This window comes from Hyperoodon ampullatus, assembly GCF_949752795.1.
Source record: "Hyperoodon ampullatus genome assembly, chromosome: 3".
NCBI classification, from domain to species: Eukaryota; Metazoa; Chordata; class Mammalia; order Artiodactyla; family Ziphiidae; genus Hyperoodon; species Hyperoodon ampullatus.
In genome coordinates this window covers 92,242,679-92,263,805 of record NC_136916.1, presented here as the reverse complement: position 1 = coordinate 92,263,805, position 21,127 = coordinate 92,242,679, and the positions used below count along the sequence as shown (strand labels likewise).

The window sequence follows — 21,127 nt, the reverse complement described above, 5'->3', positions numbered from 1 at the left end:
GGGAACCCCTCCAAGGCCAAGCGCCCCAGCTAGAGACCCCTTCCCCTGCTCAGGGGCACCTTTCCTGACAGAGGGCCTCTCAGGGCGGCTAGTGTGGGGCTCCTGAGGCCTGGTCAGGAGGGGCAGAGGGAGGTGTGAGGGCTTCTGGTGACGGTGGGCTGGGCACAAAGAAGGGAGCAGTGTAGCAAGACACAGCAGGAGTCTACAGGGAGCCAGAGTTCACTGGCTTGCTCCAGGACCTCAGTTCCTCCCGGTCCTCTGAGCCATGGGAGGGTGGAGCACCTGTGCCTATATGAGTCAGATCTATGTAGTGAGATGACAGCAAGGAGACTGATGAGCACATCACCTAACCTCTTTGGGCCCCTGTTTTCTCATCTGCAAAATAACTGAATGCCCTCCAAGTCTACTTAAGGATAGGGCAACCTCTATGATGGAATGTTTGAAGCAGGACTCAATTTCAAGTGATCCTTTCCACTGTCCCCACAGAATTCTTGCATTCGTCAGATCACATATCCTCGATTTCGAGAAACTAGCCACTGGATTAGAAAATCCAAATTCCCGTGCTTCACACCACGCTTGGGAGTTGCAGGTATCGGTTCTGGAGGAGGCTCTCAGGCTGCCCTCCTTGGGCAACCGTCCCGAGGGTGTTAGTTCAGCCGGTCATCGGGAGCTTCTGTTCAGCTTGCCCGTGGGAGCGGGAGGGCGGGCCTGGAGTGGTTTGACAGCAGCTCCGCCTGGTGGCCCAGTGGTATTCCCCAGGGACTGGGCCCCAGGCCTCGGCGGGTTCCAGCTGCGGGCGCGGGCTGGGGGGCCGCCAGGGCCGCGGTTGGTGTGGCCCCTCGGGTAGAGGCGCGGCCAGCAGGGGGCGCGCGCGGGCGGCCCCTCCAGGCGCCGCAGCCACGAGGGAGATCTGGGCCCGGGTTGGCCGGCTGCAGGTCTCGGGGCCGGACCCATCGGCCCGGGGCCGCGGGTGGCGCGGCAGGCCCCCGCTTCCTCTGGAAAGGAAACGCAGTCGGCCCGCCAGCTTTCCCGCCTCCGCCGGCGCGCGGCTTCCGCGTGGCAGGGGCGCCCCGCTCCCTCCCGCCTGGCGCGCTGCCTCTTTGTCTCTCCGTGGCTCCCCTCCTCCCAGACAAATGGCTGTAGGCAGGAAATTAGATGCGCTCTCTGGGAGCCGCGCTTGTCGGGGCTGCGGGGAGGGGGCGCCGCGCGGCAGGCCGGCTCTGGTGCCCGGAGCCGGGGCGGGGGCGGGGGGGGATGTTTTGACATCTCGTCAAAGGAAGGAACTTGATGCTTCGAAAGTGCTTTTCACAGCCGCCTGTGTCCTCTCCAGAGCTGATTTATAAACAGAATCTGTGCTCGCTCAACTCCCTCCCCCGTCAGCCGGAGTGGGGGTGGGGGTGGGGTGGGAGGGGGAGGGAGGGAGCTGCGGCGCTGGAGGCGCGGAAGCGGCTGTGCCTGGCAGGACTGGGTTTATTTATTGCCTCTGGCCCGGAGCCGGGGCGGCCCCGGGCCTGCACAAGTTCCCTCCGGCCCAGCCCTTCCCCTCCTTCCCCACCCCCAATGTCTCCATCCCAGGGGTCTGTCTTCCCGAAGCGCCCCGCACCAGACTCCGGGCGGAGCCCGCCAGTGGTTTGGGGGTGGAGGCGGAGAGGTGGTTAGAGCACCCGAGGGCCCGCGTCCAGCTCCATTCCCAATCCACCCCTCCACCCCTGGGTAAAGAGGGTGGCGGGGAGGAGGTCGCCACCTCTGCCCTAGGGGCAGAAAGGGGCTGGAGCTGTCTATCTTAAACTCCTCAGGAGATCAGCGATTCTGAAATCCCTTCCTCCTGGAGCTATCCTTTCTCCCCAGGGAGTCCTCTGTCCTCAGCTCCAGACCACCTCTTACTCCAAGGCTCCAGTAGTCCTTCCCTTTAGAATAAATTCAGGAATCTCCAGCTGCCACTCGATTCCAGGGAGAGGGCCAAGAAAGGTTTGAGAGATCATGTGGCCCAGGAAGGGCCACAGCCCTCAGCCAGGGCATGAGCACAGGGCTGGGTCCAGATCTGTCACAACGCCCGGGCCTCACACCTACAGAGTCCGGATGGCCACGGGGTAGAGCAGGGACATGTGCTCGGCCCCCTTAATGGGCAGCTTGCGGCTGGCGTAGTGGTGCACGATTTCAGGGACGCTGCTGAAGGGCGGGCTGTTCTGGCCCAGCACATACTTGTGTTCCTTGGTCCGGGACAGCTTCATGTGCATGAAGCCCTGACTGCTCCTGGGAAGAGGAGGGGAGACCCTGGTGAGTGGGGCCCTCTCCGGTCGTCGTTACCACCCCACCACCCGCTGCAAACATGGTTGTTCCAAGCCAGCTGAGAGTGGAGGCAACTAGGGAAGGTGGAGGTCAGTCCAGGAAGCAGGGAGGGGATGTAGGGGATTTTGTAAGTAGGCAGCAGTAGGTACTGGCTTTGTGGTGAGGGCACTGGTTGTGCCAAGAATGTGTGTGTGGTGAGTGTACAGGGTGTGTGCAGGTGGAAACAAGCTATCAGCACCACCCCCCAACCCTGGGATCCAGTCGCTCCTGCCTCAGCCTATGCACCCCCCCCCCAGCCTATGAGACCAGGGCCAGTTTACCCTCCCCCTCCTTGAGCTGTAGGGGAGGACATCTGTGTGGGGGAGCTCCTGGTGCCTCGTGAACACACAGACACCCTTGGCAGGACAGTGGATGGACACATGCGACAACCAACCAGGCAAATCTTGGTTGGGGCTCTCTTGTAGAGACTAGGGGAGAGAGGGAGCTGGACATCACCCCCAAATCTGGGAATACTCAGCTGCCTTGTCCTGGGGACATCCCTTCACCCTCCTGCTAACTGGGCCTTGGGCCAATCCCCCAGCTCATCTATCCAGCTCTTCTGCCTGGGATGACATCATCTGTGAGGCTGCAGCTCCATCCCCTCCCTCAGAGAGGACATGCTCCACTGCCTCTCCCATCTCCCCACCACAATCCAGGAAATCAGCATCAGTGCCCAGCCCTGCCCACAAGACAAGGACCCTGCTGCTCAGAGCTCTGGCCAGCTCCCAGCAAGAACGTTTGTTCAAACTACCACAGGCCTGGTCGGCCAGGCCCCAGGTCTGAAACTCCAAACAGGCAATGGGGAAACCATGCTTGGGAGAGCCCTGAAGCCCGAGTACTTGTTTCTGCTGGTCAGAGCCTACTTGGGGACAAGGGCCGGGCTCAGAAGCTGGTGTGGGAGGTAGGACTGGGGAGGGGGCTGCCTCCTCGTGAGGTTTGCCACCCTTGAGAGGTGCGGCTGGCAAACCCCCTCACTTGCTTCCCCTGTCTGTGTACAAAGAGGGCTCTGACTGGTCCCATTTCACTAGGGCCACAAGTGAGAAAGCACAGAGAGTGGGGAGACTAAAGAGGAAAGGGATGGGAGGAAAAAAACAGGCCCTTAACACCATCCTTCCCTCCCCCCACCCCAGGGTACAGTTCCCTAAAGCCTGGGTGTGTGTGTCAGGGTGTGGGACCATCCTTCATTTGCAGGGCTGAGATAACGGCTGAAGTTGACAGTGACCATGCAGGCCCTGGGGAAAAGAGCAAAGGGCCTGAGGAATACGTACAGCCCCCTGGGGCAGTAGAGAGGGGAGGCAGTGAGTAGTTGCCCTCCCCTGTCTGCCCTATGCCAAAACCCAGGCCCAAGGCTATGGGCATCAGGGTAGGCCCTGTGCTCCCACAGTTTGGGGACAGCCCCCTCCCCACAGTCCACTTGACAGAATCCCCTCTCCTGAAAACTGTACATTGTATCTTCTCCTTCAGGGACAGATATGGCCAAGAAGGGCAACAAGTGGCCAGAGAACTGAGTTGGCAGCTGAGCGCTCAGCCTCCACACCTGGATAACTGACCTCCTGGGACGAAGTCCCAAGGGTCCATTAAGACACAGCAGAGCCCTTGCCTGACCCTCAGGGAACTGAGGTGGGACTAGCTGGGCCGCAGGGCTAGGGCTGGCATGGCTTTTGGAGGAAGCTGTTTAATTACCAGTGAAAGCCCTTCCATTACAGAGAGAAGAGAAACCATAATTGTATTTCAGAGAAACCATTTATATGTAAACGAGGCTCTGGCAGACAGATGCTGGCAGGGCCTGATCAGCCTGGGCTGGAGCGGTGTCCAGGCTGGCCTCCCCTTTTCACTCCTCAGGATATGGCAGGGCCCAGGCTCTGCTCTGCTCTGCTCGGGAGCCAGACCCCGATGTCTCCTCTTGCCTTGAACCATACCAAACTTGATGGGGGGTGGAACTGTGTAATGGAACAGTGTGGTTCTTGGAGTTGGCCTGAGCTGGGTTCAGATCCTGCTCTGGGCATTTTATTAGCTGGTGGCCTTGAGCAAGTCACATACCTCTTTGAATCGATTTTCTTTCTATAAAAAAGAGATTGATCTTGCAGGACAGTAGCTGGTTTGGAGATGGTATGTATGCTGCTTGGCACATAGTAGATGCTCTATGAATCTTAACTATAATTTTTAAAGCAATACACATTCTGAAGTTATGTAGATCAAATTTTTGACAAATGAACTTTTCCTAAATGCTCCTTTGATGTTATAATTTGCAGACTCCCCCAGCATAAGAGGTGGAAGAAACCTAAGAGGTATCCATTGACATATTTTGCAAAGGTAGAAACCGAGGTCCAGAGGGGTTAAGTGATTTGCTTAAGGTCACACAGCTAGTTTTATTAAAACCAAGAATGAAATTCAGGTTATCTGACTATAATCTGGCATTTTTTCCATTATCTTTTAGTGAAGTTGAATAATTATCCTCCAGTGTATCTGTTTAATACTCCCAAATTTCCATATATTGACTATGTCTGAAGTGGGGTATACCTGTACTCTAATGCCCCCTAGAAAATGTGATAGGAAGTGGTATAGATGCCTCTGTAATGATGGGGGATGTGACTGGACACAGCACTCTGACAGGCTGCTATGTGGGGTGCAGGTTCTACCAGGCAGAACTCCTAGGTACCGAGGAGAGGACGAGCCATCCTGCCAGTAGAACCTGGGAGGCTGATGCTGGTCTCTCTGTATCTGTGCCCGGAGTGGAAGGCTGAGGAGGAGGAGCCCTGCCTCCCCTGCCTCTTCCAGGACCGTTTAAAGCCCAGTTGTCAGCCACTGGCACCCAGACCTTCTGCCCTCTTCTTCAGAGTGAACAAGAACAGCTTTGTGTCCACTGCTCCATCCTCCTCCCAGCACCCAGCCTCCATCTCACCCTGTTGAGTCCCACAGGCAAAGTTCCTATCTCCTCGCCTGTACTTGTAGAACATCTTGGGCTTCCGTTAATAATGATGATAGTGATAATTCATTAAGCACTTAGTACTATGCTAAGTGCTTATTTAATCCTTCTCTGTAAGTCAGATATGATTATTTCCCCCATTTTATATGGAAACTGAGGCCCAGAGAGGTTAAGGGGGCCCCAGGCCACTAGAGCTAGAAAGTGACAGAACCCTTCTAAGCTGCACTCTATAGCTTGACTGCTTCCCCCAATGGACTCTGCGCTCCTTGGGAGCCGGGGCTGAGCCTCAGACGTCTCCAGATGCCCAGGGCTTGGCACAGAGTCGGCACATGTTCACAGGGGATGAAGTTCTCCCCAGCCTGGCTGGGCAGGAGAGATACTGGAGACTCCTCCTGTCCTGCTGGTTATCCCCCCACCGATTCCCCTTGGAGTCATCCTGACAGGCTCACTCTGCCTAAAGCCACCAGCCAGCAGGCCCCACTCACTTGAGGGACAGGGAGAAGTCGTTCTTGCTGGTCTCACTGTTGCGCACCAGGTAGCTGGCCTCTTTGCACAGCCGGAGCAGGTTCTCGGCATCTGTTCGACTGATGGCCCCGTGGTACCAGCTGAGGACAAGAGAGAGGAAGGGGGGCATCTCTGCTGGGTCCCTCGCTGTCCAGGCCCACCCATTCTGGGTGTCCCCTGCAGGCAAGCCGGTGCCAGGAGGGGAAGGGAGGGGAGAGTCCCCAGCTGGACACAGACACTCACACCTGGTTTTCCAGAGGCAGTGCTGGGTCTGTCCACTCCCCCAGGGGGCTGCTGGGCTCCACGCTTAGGGACTTGGCTGACTTGGGGTTCCCTGCAGAGAGTCGGGGAGGGAGCCGCCCCTTCTCCTCCCGGCCAGGTGACAGGCAGCTCTTCTCAGATCCTTCAAACTGGGCTGTGGGGGACATACCAGTCATAGACTCTGAGGACCCTAGAGATAGAGCCCTATAGACTAGCCAGTGCCCCATCCCCATTTCCAGCCAAAAGGGGGCAAAGGAATGTTCTGGAAGGGTGGGGCGTGCTCATGAGCCTGACCAGCTCTAGGGACAGTATCCTAGGTCCATCCCTGGGTGGGGTGGGGGCAGGGGCGGGGCTCAGCTCTCCTGTGCCACAGGGCCTCCCAGTCCCCACACCGTGGCAGGAGAGGGGAGACAGCAACACGAGAAACCACTTAAGCTCCTCCCTCTGGAGGAGCTGACTGCCTTCCCTTATTCCATCCCCCTCAGGGTGGCTTCAGTGCTGATAATATTGTTCCTTTCTCCTCCTCAAGAGTTCATTACTGTTCTCCAAATCACCCTGCCAAGCCGTTCTGTAGAAATGACTTATCGATCTGAGAACAATTATCTGACTCCCCTTGGTGCCATCCTGACAGGCTAATCCTGCCCAAAGCCGCCAGCCAGCCCGCCCCTCCCTCGCCCCCAAGGCCGCGGCCCACAGGCTCCCCTCCCCCACCCACAGAAGCCCAGCAGAGGCAGCCCTGGCCTCCCAGACTGGGACAGGCATGACCGCTGAGCCTGTCCAGGGAGGACTGAAGCCAGTGGGCCAAACGGGCACGAGCACACATGCACAGATGACAGAGACCCTCCTTCAGCCTGTATTTACAAAATACCCACTCACACCCACGCACAAATGTACAAACAGGTGCTCATGCCCGTGTGCGTATGCACAGATGCAAACACATCCCTGGCTGCCCATTCTGGGTAAAACTGAAAGTAGAAGTGTTCAGTGTCTTTTTTCACCCCATTTGGGCTCTTTTTCTCTCCGTGTAGCACTTTCAAGCCCTCGTTGTCTTTCCAGTCACCAGATACAAAGATCAAACCTTTCCTTTAAGGAGTTAGATACTTCCTGTGCTAGCATTGCCCCTGCCTCAGGCGTTATTTGCACTGCTGAGGGATCTGGTCAGGCAGAGCTCTGCCCAAAAGACTGAATTTAGAATAATGGATTTTTATGGCATGGGGGGAAAGATTTGGAAGGGGCCTCCCTCAAGAGATACCTTCCCCACCCCTTTAGGGGAGGGAGGAACGTGTACTTTGTCCCTTCCATCTTCTTCCAGGGCAAGAGGGATTCCTCCTGGGTTCTCTGAACTCTGCCCCACCTCTCTGCTCCTCCAATCCACAGGGCCTGAGGGCTGAGAGGACACATCACCCTGGCCAGAAGCCCCCAAAGGACCCACCGCTGCCATCCTCCAGGCTGGACTCAAGGAGGGGTGAGGCTGGACCGGAGATGTCCCTGTCCCCGTCGGGAAGGGAGGGGCTGCTGTCCAGCTGTCCCACCGGTGGAGGCCAAGGTAGGTCTTTGATGACCTTAATGTCAACTGGAGCCAGTAGCAGCAGGGAGAAGAGAGACAGACAGGGACAGAGACAGAGACAGAGGCAGAGATTGAGACACCAAAACCCAGAGCCAGGACACAGGACAGCCTAGAAAGGAGGAGGGTCAGAGCAGAGGCAGGGGCGGCTTCTGAGGGAAGAGGACTCTCAGAGGACTGGGCAGAACCACACTGACCGCACCATGGTGGGTGGAGGAGCAAACAGCCGGACACAGGGTCTTGCTCTGCCAGCCCCACAGGTCCCCTTTGTTTGACCTCTCACAAGCCTCCAGGGCCCAAAGGGCCCAGGCAGGGAGGAAAAGCAGGACCAGGAGCTGCCCATACTCCCCAGCACTGTACCTGGACACCCACACAGCATCCTGGCATGCCCCACCTTGCCTCCCTTCCCCCTTTCACCTGCAGCCTGGGAACTCATGGGCAGAGACTGAGACAGCCCAGCCTCAGGCTGTCAGGAAAACTCAGAAGCTGGAGCAGATGTTTTATTGAAATTTACCCACCAAACCCTCAATCCTGAGCCTTGACAATTAGGAGAGCCATGCCACTGGCGGCTGCAGGACTGCTAACAGGTTTCCTAATGAGGAACATAGATTTTCCCATTAAGCAATTCAAACAGTATTGATTCTCCAAGGAGACTTCGGGAGATAAACGGCCCATCCTCAACGGTGCACGCTTTAAGGGAAACAAATTAGGAACCTGTGGTTTCCCAGTGTGGCTGCCGGGGTGGGGAGGACAGAGCGGAGAGCCGAGTCCAGCTCCAGGATGAGCTCCTTGCCCAAGGAGGGCTGAGGAGGACATGGGAGTAGGAATGAGGTCTAACGGCACTGAAGTCCTTTATGTTCTCACTGAACAAGGCTCTTGTACCAGGCTCTTGTATCACCCACTCAGGCCCTCTCTATGTTGGACTCCGGGCCTGGGATGGACACTGGGGTGCTTGGTACAGGAGAAACCTGATGATTTCTCCCTCTCCCCACTGGTTCCTGCTCCTGAGAAATACCCTTGGGGCTAGGCTATACACACAGTGGGTTTTCACTGTCTGGAGTGTTAAATGCTTTCCTTTGTTACGTGTAAGTATTTAACATATGCCACAAGTTTTATCATTTTGTTTGGAATTTCTTTATTTTTAAGTATACCCTGCCTCCCAAAAGATGGAAGTGGCCTAAGCCTCTTGGCCTCTGAGAGGTGGTGAAGCAGGGAGTCATCCCCGACCCTGCACACAGTTCTGTGTCCACACCGCCCAACTCACCACTCTCCATGGTGCAACTCAACTGCACTTCCCTTGAGCCCAGCTCCTGCCCCACCCCCACCCCCACCCCAAGTCCACTCCTCCCATCCCCCTGAGCCTGGAAAGCTGCTCAGAGGCCCCAGCAGACCTGCCCTCTCCACCCAGGACTCACCTGCAAAGGCTTTGGAAATCCGCTCCTTCTTCCACTCCCAGGGCTGGTCATACTCCTCAGGGGGCCTCTCATCATCCTCTGGCAGGCGGGACTCCCGGGGCCAGGAGGCCCCCTCACCTTCCGGGGTGGCCCCCTCCTCTTCCTCTGGCTCATAGGGCGTGTCATACAGGGGCAAGGGCTGAGCTGCTGTCTCCTTGGAGCCCCGGATCTCTGCCAGGGCAAGGCAGGAGGGGAGGTGTGAGCAGTCCTGGCTGCCTGGCTCAGCGCCCCCGGCAGCCTTCCCCAGCTACAAGCCTTCAGAGGAGATGCTGGCTCTGGGGGGAGCCCAGTGGCCACACATCTGGGGTCCCTCACCCTCAGAACACCTCTAGGGTTCCAAAAGCATGGGACCCAACAGAGGCAGGGGCAGAGAAGCACCAGAGTGAAAGACAGCAAAAAGATCCTGCGATGGCCAACGAGGGCTGGGGAGCTGAGGCTTACACATTTAGGAAACTGAGGCATGGTCCATCTCCTTGCTACTCAGATCCATTTATTTCCTTGTGTCCCAAGTTATGTCATTTCGCATTCAGAATATCCTTCTTTGTTGCTCAGGTACTGCTGACCACCCCCTGCTTGAAACTGTACCCTTTGGACAAGTCATTTTCATGGACTGTCCTCCTCTCTCATCACCCCCGTTTGGTCTCTTTCCCTGGATCCTCTCTTGGTCTCTGTCCGCCAGGGCCAAATCTTATTCATTTCTCCCTGCCCTCACTCTCCAGTCTCATGGCACCCTTTGCATCTATATGTTTCCAACTGCCATAAAAATGTTTCACTTTGATGTTTCAAACTCACTGCTTTCCCGAAAAATTCTTCTAGTCTGTTCTGTGATCCTCATTTGGGGATCACTGACCCAGTGGAAATCTGATAAAAGCTATGGAGCTACTCCCGAGAAAAATGTGCGAATTTTCACATACAAGTCCACAGCACTCATGGACCTCCTGGGGGTCTACACCCTCCTCATCTAAACACAGTGGCCACCCTCTCACCTTCTCCATTTCTGTCTACTACACTGCTCTCCTTGGTCCTGGCCCTCCTTCATTCTCTGAATCCCATGTGTTCAGTGCCAATACCTGATGACTCTCCCCCTCAACTCTCCACGTCTAGATTACTGCTAGGGTGAACCTCCAATCTACAGGCTCATGTTTCAGGGGCTCCATGGAATGACACTCCCTACTGCTGTCTGCTCCCTCACCCACCTCTCCCAGGGAGGGAGAAGAGCTTATCTGATTGGCCAATGGAAGCTTCCTTTCTTTCCCAGATCTGCCTACTTGCAGAGAGAGAACATTCTGGTTCTTTCTCCTCCTGCCCCCGTGCAGGGGCCTATAGCTGTCTTGAGTTGCCCAAGCCTGAGTAGGCAAGCTTAATTCTGTGGCGAAGTATTCTTAGCTATGTCATTCTGGTGACATAGCTAAGTAATGTTCTCCAATCAACTTTATCAGTAATAAAGCTGGCATTGCTATCTCCATCTATCTGTTTCCTTAATCCTATTCCTCAGTTATTTCCAAGCTCAGAGGGGAAGAAAGGGGTGTTAATTATTGGTCCCTTAAAGCCTCAACAATTTCCACGATAGCCTACTAACTCATCTTTCTTATTTTTTAATTAATTAATTAATTTATTTATTTATTGGCTGCATTGGGTCTGTGTTGCTGCATGTGGGCTTTCTCTAGTTGCGGTGAGTGGTGGCTACTCTTCGTTGCAGTTCGCGGGCTTCTCATTGCAGTGGCTTCTCTTGTTGCAGAGCACAGGCTCTAGGTGCGTGGGCTTCAGTAGTTGTGGCTCACGGGCTCTAGAGCGCAGGCTCTGTAGTTGTGGCGCGCGGGCTTAGTTGCTCCGCAGCATGTGGGATCTTCCCAGATGAGGGCTCGAACCTGTGTCCTCTGAATTGGCAGGCAGATTCTTAACCACTGCGCCACCAGGGAAGCCCCCTAACTCATCTTTCTGATGCCCAGTTCTTCTAGTGTGTTTCTGTACCCCAAAGCCTCAGTAATCCTCTAAAAATGCCATATTCATCCTGTTCCTTTCTTGCTCAAGAATCCATAATGGCTCCCCTCCCATTTTTGGAGCAAGTCCAAATGCCTCATTTGAGCCTTCAAGACCTGCACTACCCCTCTTGGCCTCTCTCATTTTAGCTCTCCCGTATGCCCAGCACTAAGATTATCTGCCCCTGAACAAACCTTCCTCTCATCCTTCCCTGGGGCCTTGGCTTACACTGATTCACCCCTGTCCTCCTCTCTGATCACCCACATTGTTCCCTTTCCCTGGATGCTTTCTTGACCTCTGTTCCCCAGGGCCAGGTCTCATTCACTTCTCCCTGCCCTCACTCCTTGAACTGCTTGCCCAATATCATGTGCATTGCATCTGCATTTCTAGTCATGTGTTTCCAATTGCCATAGATGTTCGCTTCCAGGTCCCATCATTTCAGACCCATCACCTTCCCTAAAGCTAGTGATTCTCTTCTTGGGATCAGTGACCCCCAGCCCACACCACTAGCTCCCAAATGCTTCTATTGTCTGCCCTTTGGTTGTATGGCCTTCTCTAGCACCTCACGTCTCAGGCACCACAAGTCCCAGCTTCTTCTCCAAAATGACTATCTTGAAGGCAATGGCCACCCTCCCCAAAGACCCAGCAAAGGCTTTCTCCATATTTTCTAGGGACCAAGGAATCAGTCCTTAGACTTGTGGGTCCCAGAGCCTGTTCTACAGATACTCAGGCCTCAGGGAGCAACCCCCCACCCCACCCCCACCCCTAACTCCATCACTCACCGGCCATCATCTTTTGGGCCTCATAGGGCTCCATGTAACCGTCATTCTCGGGAACCTTCTCTGGGGCTCCTGAAGCTCCTATTGGGCCTTCACCAGTCTCCTGAACATCAAACGGATCCGCATAGTCTTCTAGAATTGCTAACTTTGGGAAGAGAGTGAGGGGAGCAAGCTTCAGACGTCTGAGAGACAGCTCTGCTTCTCCCCAGGATGCTCTGTCCATGGGAGCAAGAGTCCTGGGCAGGCTGCCCAGGAGCTTGGATGGGGAGACGCTCTGGCTCTTCCTTTGCAGGGGTCCCCACTAGGCTGCCAACAGAATGGTACATCTTTCTTTTCTGTTAATTTTGTGCCTCTGGCCCATTCCCTAGGCTAAATGGACAGGATGAGGCTCTGGACTTTAAGGCCTGCCTCAGTCAGGGTCCAGGCAGGACCAGAGCCTATACCAGGTGGCCTAACAGAGGGAATTAATTCAGAGACCTGGTTATAAAGGTGCTGGAGTTCAAAGAATAAGCAGGGAACAGTAGGCAACTGGGGGATTAGCTTGGTCCATGCCTAGCACTGCATTCCCAGATGCTAAATAAGTATTTGCTGACCATCAAGGAAGGTACTGACTTTATGCCACAGTTTGCTGGTTTATCCTCACAACATCCTTCACAATGTCATGTGGGAATTATTATCCCCATTTTAAGGAAATGGAGGCTCAGGGCAGGTAGGGAACAACATGCCCAAGTCCATTCCACATAAGTGGAGAAACCAGGATGGAACCTGTGCCCTTTGTGCAAAATCATGCTGCCAGCCTGCTACCACTGGGCATCTTGGCTGTCCTGGGAGAGAGACCACCTTAGGATAGCCCTGAGAAAGCCAGGGTTTGGGCTCTGCTGAAATCCCCCGGGCTCTTGGAGGACAGGGACAGGAAAGGCCTGGTCTTGGCCCTCCCCATCCCAGGGTGCAAGCCGCACACCCTGCAGAGGAGCTTAAGGTGCTCGGGGCGGGGTGCAGCTGAGGACAATAGAGCCTTTCTCCAAGCTGGGCACAGGCTTGGGGGGACCTGCTGAGGCAGACACAGAGCACAGCCCGCGGCACGCTAACTGCACCTTGGGGCGGGAGAGCACTGCACACCGGGTTGCCAGGCGTTGACAAGAGGTAGCTCTGGGGCCTGCAGCATGGGGAAGGGGCCACTCCTGCCTCTCCCCTATTCTCGGTCTAGGCTTTGGTTCTGGTCCAGATCAGGACTGTGGGAGACAGTTGGGCAGGGAGGCTGTGGGGATGATGACCGCCTGTCCTGGGTTACAGGACCTGGGACCCCTAGCAAGGCGGAAATGGAGAAAGAAAACTTCCCACCTCAGAGACCCCTTCTGCATGTTCCTTGAACCCCCACTGGCCCCTCTAGGGGTCTCAAGAGTGTCCCAACAGCTCCTACCATCTCATCCATCGGTTCTTCAGCTCCTACTCGTTTCACCTTGTTCCAGTCAAGACCCCCAGCTCCTTTACCTCCCTTGAATCTCTGCCTGCTTCTGAGAAGACCACCATCTCAGATCAGCCCATCACCTCCACCAGAGCATCCACTGGCCTGGGGCTCTTTGTCACTTCTGTCCCTCCAGCTCCAGTAAGCACCTGGTTCACAGTGGGCACTAGAAAAATGTTTCTGCTAGATCACTGCCTATTTCCCCTTACAGCCCCTCTCTGCGAGTCCTCCTTCCTGCAGGAAGTGCAGAAAAGGAATCCACTTCTACCCCGAGCTGCTTCACCCCAGGCCAACGGGCACCCACAGTCTCACCCACTTGACCAAGGGGCTCTGGAGCCAGCCCATTGGGTACCCACCCAGGTTGGCACCCAGCCTTACACTCATATGTGGCAGCTACTTAACAGTAACTGAATCAACAAATGTGCTATCCTTAAACCTTGCAGTGGCTCTCCAGTGCCAGAAGAACAAGTCCAAAGTTAAAGGGATTTAAAGATTCCACTTTGCTCTTTGGGTTCTCTCTACCCACCCTAGGTTACTTTGTTACCTGAAAGCTCTATAATCTCTTTCTTATCTCAAAGGCTTTCCCTTTACCTGGATCAGATTATTTTTCTTTAGAAAGCCTTCCATTCTCCCTCCAGGTCTGTTTAGGGCCTCTGTGCTGGGCTATCAACACACTGTGTAGTAAATACTTGTTTTATTATCTGTCTTCCTGCAGACTGTGAACTTCCTGAGGGCAGGAACCACGTTCATTGCTAAATTCCCAATACCTAAAAGTGCTCAGTAAATATTTGTTAAATCAGTTCATATAAAAGAGGAAGGAAGAATGGACAAAGGAAGCACTTTTCCTTGTTCATTCAGGGGAGGAGGAAGCATGAATCTGGCTGGGGAGTCAAACACGGGGTATGAGTCCCTGGAAGCTGCTCAATAAGCAGAAGCACCTGGCCCAAGCCCCAGGCCCCCCTCTCCAACTCCACAGAGCCCCCCTTGCCTTCCCTTAGCAAGCCCAGCCAGAGCTGCAGGCAGCACCCTTCCCACTGGAGTCCTGGGCCAGTGCCAGGAGCTGCGACCCCTCCTGGCAGCTCAGGACCCATGGGCACCCAGGTGGCAGCTCTGTGGGCAGCTCAATGGCTCCTCTGTTCCATTCCTGGCTCCACACCCTGCTCCAGGAAGCCCTGGCCTCCGCCCTGGGCTGGGGCACCTAGAGAAGCCACCCACGGGGCCGGGGTCAGGAGCAGCAGCAGAGACACCTGCTGGGAAGGACGGGCACCTGACCTGGACATACAGGACGTGTCAGAGACCAGATCTGCTTTCCCAGTGGCTTCTAGGTCACGTGAAGAGGCAAAACTGCTCAGTGTGGGGAAGCTGCCCCTGTAGGCTTCTGACACCTTTGCTCTATCATGATTTACTTTGTTTATGGACCCTCTACCTGACTCTGCCGTGCTCACTGTTGTATACGGCATCCATCACAGGGCCTGGCACACAGTAGGTGCTCAGTGCGCATGTACTGGGTGCTCAAAAGGCCGCCTTCTACCCAGACTCCATCTTCCGGAGTGACACAGACTCTCAGATCCCAATTCATCTAACTCTGACCGACCAGCAGGGGCTGTAGGAGCAGCCTGTCAGGAGAATCCACATTTGATAGGGATCAAAGCCTTTGGCTCAAGGGCAGAAGGAAGGAACTGGCAGGGGAGGCACCTAAAGCCAGGGCTGATATTTAGGCAAATCCTCTGGTACGCTGTTGAAATGCTGAAATATTTCCAAACTAGTAGGTAAGTAGCTCTGCCCAGAGGGCCCTGTGGCTCCCTCCACTCCTGCAGGAGGGTGGCAGGGTACCTCCAGGACCCTGGTCTTGTGCCTGTTCAATTGGGCAGTGCTCCTCCCAAAGCAGCTGCCAGGACTTGCCTCTCCTTCTTGCCCAGGCCTCTCCTGAGGTAGCCGGCAGGCCCACGATCTGGTTGAACCCTCCACTGTGCAGCTGGGCCCTGCTACGAGTTTCTGACCCCACCTCTGGGGCTTTTGAGGCCAGGGGAGCAAAGGAGACACATGTCACAGGATTTGGGCTCTGCAAAGTACCCGAAGTCTACCACTGTCCCTTTTCTCCATTTCTTTAGTTTATATTTAATGTCTGGAAGTCTCTGGTTTTTTAATCTGTAGAATGGGGATGGTATTAGCACCTACCTCATAGGACTGGGTAGAGGGCAATGAATGTAAAAAGTCCTTGGCCCAGAGGCTGGCAAGGAGTCAGTGCTCAATAAATGTTTGCCCTGATGATAATCTCTTTTATTCAGGCATTAAGACCCCAGAGTTCAGGTGCTTGTCTAGGGTGCACAGCTTGCAGTAGCAGAGACAAGAAAGACAGAGACCCAGGTCTCCTGATTCTCATTGCCTTGCCACAGATTTTCCAGAAAAACTGGGAAATGTAGCATCTTCTCTCCTCTATTTGTAGATTTAAAATACACCGTAGCATGTTAAAGGCTCTGAGAAGTCCTGCAACCAAAAGACTAACTTAATTTTGTTTAATTCAGCATTTCTCCAAACTATTTAACCATGAAATCCCTTTTCCACTGAAAGTCTGTCAGTCTGGGAAATGGTGTACTATTGATATTTACCTTGCTCAGAACTGAACTTTTTGCACCTTCTGTTCCCACTTAACTAGAATGCCCTTCCCAATTTTATCTGCCAGGGAAACTCCTTCACGTGAAACAAATTTATTATCCTTTTCTAATAACAAAGCAATGCCATGCTTGTAAAACATTCATCACAGACATGCAATTGATGCTACCAAACCTTTTAAGACCCTTATAAGGTATGTCCGAGGCCACTTTGGGATTGGGTGGCAAGTGCTGGCCTTCAGCATTCAGGAAATGGCAAACTCGGCACAGAATGCAATCCTCATTCCTTCCTTAAGAGCCTCCTTCCCCTGGTTCATTAGCAAATGCTCAGTGGATACTTCCTCTCTCTGCAGGCCTCCTCTCAGCAGGTGCAAAGGTCCCGTGCAAAGGTCCCATACACGGTGCTGGCAGCCAGTCTGGAGTCAGGCTGCCCAGCTGGGAACCTCAGCTCTCTAACTAGCTGTGACACCATGCAAGCGTGACTCAACATTGCTGTGCTTCAGTCTCCCTTTTCGTAATGCTGGAATAACAGACTTGTCCTCATAGGGTTGTTGTAAGGATCAACTGGTCTAATACACATCAGCTGCTTCAAATGGTACTAGATACAAGGTGGAGGCTCAGTAAATGTCCACGATCATATTATTAAATACAAAGGACAAATTCCTGGATCCTCCAAGAGCTCACAGTGACAGACACAAAACAAGTTCCCAAAAAGTGAAGCACCTTGAGGTGCTATGAAGCCACACGGCTGAGCCCCAGGCTCTGCAAGCCCCACAGGCTCACTGTATGCAGGGTTTGGGCCCCACCTCCACTCTCATATCACACTGGTTCTCCAGGGCAACGGGAATAGGCTGCAGGTAGCCCTCCAAGTCCCGGGCCCCAGCCAGCTGCTCCATCCAGGGTCACAGGGTCCTGGCTGTTCCTGGCTCCCAAAGGGTGGAGCACCAGGGCTGCAGTATCACTGAGTCACTGCCCAAGCCAACAAGCCGCAGTTGTCTTCCAGAGGGAGGGAGTGCTGCAGCACGAGGAGGCAGCAGTGGATAGAGTGGACAGGCCTGTGGGCCTCAGCCCTCCTCGAAGCACCAACGGCAGTGGCACCAACAACAGCACAGGCCACAAAGTTCAGATCCCTTGACCGGAACCCTCCTCCTTTCCTCCATCAGGAGACCCAAGGACACGTGTGAGGTAAACGAATCACACCTCTAGACTCTGCGCAAGTCATACGAAAGAAAATTAAAGCAAACAAGGAAACTCAAAAAAGGCAAGGACTCGGTCTTCTAGGTGGTGAGTCTCTTTCAGCGCTTAGGCCAGTGTCACTTAATGATACTCAAACACTCAACACTGGCCAGGGAGGGCCCCTACCTGCCCTCCTAATCCCAGGGCAGGCATGTCTTGTTCATCTTCTGACACCCAGAATGTATCCTTCACTTTCTTCTTCCAGCCTGTCTGTTGATTCGTTTCCAAACTTGGGCCCAGAGGATCCAAGTCCATGTGAAAACCATCTATGAGGTACAGTATCTATTCTTCAAAGTTCTTAATATTTCGGGCCCTGTGAACACCAGTGAGAATCTGAGAGCTGTGAACCTTTTCCCAGAAAAATGCTCATGCCCCCAAATATGTGCACAGTATTTCTGGAGGTTCATGAACCCTAGAAGCCCCTCTGTGAGCTAAGAACAAGAACCCTAGTTTCAATTCATACAGGGTGCTTGACTGTCTTAGTATTCACATCACCTCTGTCTCTCTGTTTTGCTCTCTCACTCTCTCATTCTCTGTCTCTGTCTCTCTCACACATGTATCTTGGCATGATGGAGGCAAAGGACACACTGTGCAGATGGTCAGAGGCAACTCAAAGCTTCATCCAATCAGGGTCCCTCTCCCATCCCCATCCCCCTTTCCTAATTAGATCAGGTTTTTCCTGTTGAAGGTCTGAGAAAAGGGAGCAAAGCAAGGGAAGGCACAGCTCTCTAGTCCCTCTGCCAGGGCATAGCCTGATGGCCAGACAGGGCCCAGTACCAAGAGGGAGTCTTCCTGCAGCCAGATGGTGAGGCCCTGCCTGCCTGCTGCTCCCACACCTGCCCTGCCAGGCCTGCCCAGATGGCCAACCTTGCACCCCTGCCAACTGCAGCCGTGGGTCTCAGGGTGGGCCAGCGGCCAGAGTCCTGCACGGGGAGAAGGCTAATGGTCCTGAGCCCCCAGGCCTCTCAGGGTCCTGTCTGAGGCCTATTCTCTCCAGCCCCTACATCCACTGGGCTCATTCCCCTTCAACTTCTCTGGCTCATCACAGAAGCATTTGCACCCATTTCATCAAACCTCATGATCCAGCTCAGAGGGTTCTGACCCACCCAGCACCAGCTGCTGGACTGCAGAAGGAGAGAAGTGAGCCAGCCCAAGGCAAAACCTGGTCCCCAGCCTCATCTCACCTCAGGAAGAGACTCAAAAGCAGCAAGCCAAGAGGACCTGCAGGGCTAAGCGGAGGGGGAACTGAGACTAAGGAGAAAGCAGCCACACAGGACAGGAACACCAGCTCAGCGGGGCCTCGGGGGCCAGGCCGGCTCACCATCCAGAAGGTACAATCCTGTGTGAGTTCTGCGGGCAGGTGCTGACACTTGGGTTTAGGCTAAGGGGTTCAGGTACCTAGTCTGGGCTCTTCCTAAGATGATCCAAACTCCACTCCTGAAGAGGTGGAGCCACTCTCTCTGAATGGTGGGAGGCCCCAGGTCAGCATCCCTGCCCCTGGGCCAGCTCAGATGGCATACTAGGTCTTTCCCACACACTCATTAAACCACAGAATTGTGTGGCTCCTAGGAAATCCTGCTGGATTTCATTCCTGTCCCTGCAGCTGACAAAGGAGTCAGATACCTCTTAGCCCCCAAGGTCTGAGCAGCCCACAGATCTCAGGGACGACCCAGGGAGAGGCATGGATGCCCTTGGTGAGAATAGGCTGTGGGTTTCTGCATGGTTGTATGGGCACAGCCCCTTCCTTGGGGTCTCTGGGGGGAAGTGTACAAGGGGGACTTTAGTTAGGGGAGTCTCTGACCCTCAGGTCACCCTAGCAGTGGAGAGTCACCACTCAGGACCTATTGATATTTATGCACCACCCCTCTTGATGCCAAACTCTGTGTCAGGCACTTGGGAGACACAATATGAGGATAAGGTCCTTGTCCTGGAGGAGCCCACGGCTTGGTGGGCAGCCTGTTATGCCATTCCAAGACGATACAGAGAGGAGGAGGGCCAGGGACAGTTCAGGCCCACATGCCAGCAGGCAGTGGTCAGGGAGGAGGAGACTAACTGATCAATAGTAAGAACAAAGCCTAATGCTTCCTCTGCCTCACTGCCACCACCACCATCGGGGAAAATTAGGAAGAGGAGCCTAAGGACATGTGAAGAAAGCATAGGCTCCTTCTGCAGGCAAACAGTCCTGGCCCAGGATGGGTAGCCATGCCCCATGGCAGGAACTAGGGGAAAAATAATTCACATTCCTGAGGCTTCTGCTCTGACCCTGACACATCTCTCTTACCCAAGAATCAGGCAGAACAGTGGCGCGCTCTCAGCTGAAAGCCTCAGTCCTGGAGCCAGCAGATTCAGACAGCAACTTTGCTCTCCAATCAAAGAAAACTGTGTTCTCTGCTGAGGAGAGGGGAGTAAACCCCAGAGCGAGCTCCCAGGGGTAAGTGAAGAGGGACAATAGAGCTAGGGCAGCCCACCGAGTCATCGTCCTAGAATTTAGGACTACAGGGACCTGGGGATGACTTTCAGCTGTCAGGGAGGGATAAGGCCGCACTGAGGTTGGGCAGGGGGTGTCTTCTCTGCCAGGGGCCTTTGAGCCACAGTGGATGTTCTTGGAAAGAGTGAATGCCCAGCCCGCCTCTCTACCCCAAGCCTGCAGATCCACAAAAAGATCTAGCCACCCTCAGAAGGGACCCGGGGAGCAGGAGGCCAAGAGGAGAGGAGGAGTGGGCTCAGTTGCTTAGCCCCTTCTGGGCAACAGGTTCTGAGCACTGACTGTCCGCATACCTGGGGGGATAAGGGAAGGAGTGCAGGAGTGGGCCTGCCTGGACCTCAGTGGTCAGCATCCTTGGTGAAGAGCTGCATACTGCCTGTTCTGGCTTCCTGAGAACAACGGTCCACCCGGCTCCAGTCCCACTGGGTAAGGCAAAGGCCAGCTCTTGCCGTGTGCACAGGGAGAAACCTAGCCTTCACCTCCTTCCTGGGGCTTCAGCACCTCCAAGGATGCTTGGGCTTTTTTAACAGGAGAAGGAGTGGAGCTTTGTGCTGGCTCTGCCCTGAGGGGGAGGGGTCAGAGATCAAGGGGCAGTGAGCTGCTGCTCCCAGAGGATTGAAAGGCCATAAACTGGGGAGAAACGGGCTCAAATCCCGTTAGAAAAAAGGCTCCCCGATTAGGCTCCGGGGTCTGCGATGAGGAGAGCAGAGCTGGGAGGGGGAGGGTCACTAGTTCAGGGGCTATAATGGAAAGAGGCAGAGTTTGGGGCGCACGTCCCAAATTAGAAGGTCGAGAATCTGAACAAAGGTGGATGAAGGCTCCGAGCCCCGGGGTCAGGGACTAAGATCGTGTCCGCCAGGAACCGTGACACCAAGGGGCCCGGCCCCGGTCAGGCCACCTTTGTCCCTCTCGAAAGCCCCAGACCTCCGACCACCTCTCCTCCTTGCCACCCCCCCGACCGGCGTGGCACTCACCCTGTCGCTGCTGGCGGGTGGTCCAGAGATCCGTTCCTCGGGAGGAGGCGCTGGGGGTCCAGGGGTCTCGACCCGAATAAGGCGGTGGGGTGGCGAGCCGTGGCGCGGGGGCGGCGTGGGGCCAGGAACGGCAGGGGTGGCTAGAGCAGCGGAGCCGGACGGCGCCCCGGAGTAGGGGTCTTCGAAGTCGCGCTCCCTCTGCAGTCGGTAGGCGGCCAAGATGTCCGGGGGAGGTGCGGGGGGCGCGGCCGGGGAAGGTGCGGGGGGGCGGTAGTCCGGCTCCGGGGGCGCCGGCTTGCCCCCACCTCCGCCGCCGCCCCCCCCGCGGAAGCCCAGGTGCTCCCGGAGCCACTTGGCCACTCCGCCGCTGCCGCCCCCTCCTGGGCCGGTTCCCGCACCTCCGGCGCCCCGGCGCGATCCAGCCGGGCCGCCCCCCGCGCTCCCCTGCGCCCGCGGCCCCGGGCCGGAGCCGGCAGGAGAAGCTCCGCTCAGTAACATGAGGCCAGCCAGACTGAACGTGGGGAGCTCTGTGGCCGGGCAGGGGGCGGGGGCGGGGCGG

At 55.3% G+C, this 21,127-nt stretch overlaps 2 protein-coding genes across 4 annotated transcripts in view; one reads left to right on the top strand and one right to left on the bottom strand.

The window, feature by feature from the left end:
- The window catches only part of DUOX1 (dual oxidase 1), a gene marked incomplete at its 5' end in the record, with an annotated part of 57,512 nt that overhangs the window by 34,000 nt on the left and 2,385 nt on the right, over window positions 1-21,127 (top strand). Inside the window, 5 exon segments of the mRNA XM_079699122.1 lie at window positions 7,397-7,565; window positions 17,037-17,157; window positions 17,315-17,382; window positions 18,196-18,440; window positions 19,396-19,540.
- SHF (Src homology 2 domain containing F) lies at window positions 1,460-21,066 on the bottom strand (the record flags this gene model as incomplete). Of its 3 annotated transcripts, XM_079699854.1 has the most annotated exons (7): window positions 1,460-2,253; window positions 5,740-5,859; window positions 6,002-6,173; window positions 7,452-7,592; window positions 8,999-9,208; window positions 11,800-11,937; window positions 20,565-21,066. In XM_079699854.1, the coding sequence occupies 7 exons, from the start codon at window positions 21,064-21,066 to the stop codon at window positions 2,067-2,069; spliced, it is 1,470 nt and encodes a 489-aa protein (XP_079555980.1). In that variant the 3' UTR covers window positions 1,460-2,066. The 3 variants fall into 3 exon arrangements, with proteins under 3 accessions (XP_079555980.1, XP_079555981.1, XP_079555982.1); XM_079699855.1 differs by lacking the exon at window positions 7,452-7,592; XM_079699856.1 differs by lacking the exons at window positions 6,002-6,173; window positions 7,452-7,592 and having other exon boundaries at window positions 5,740-5,935.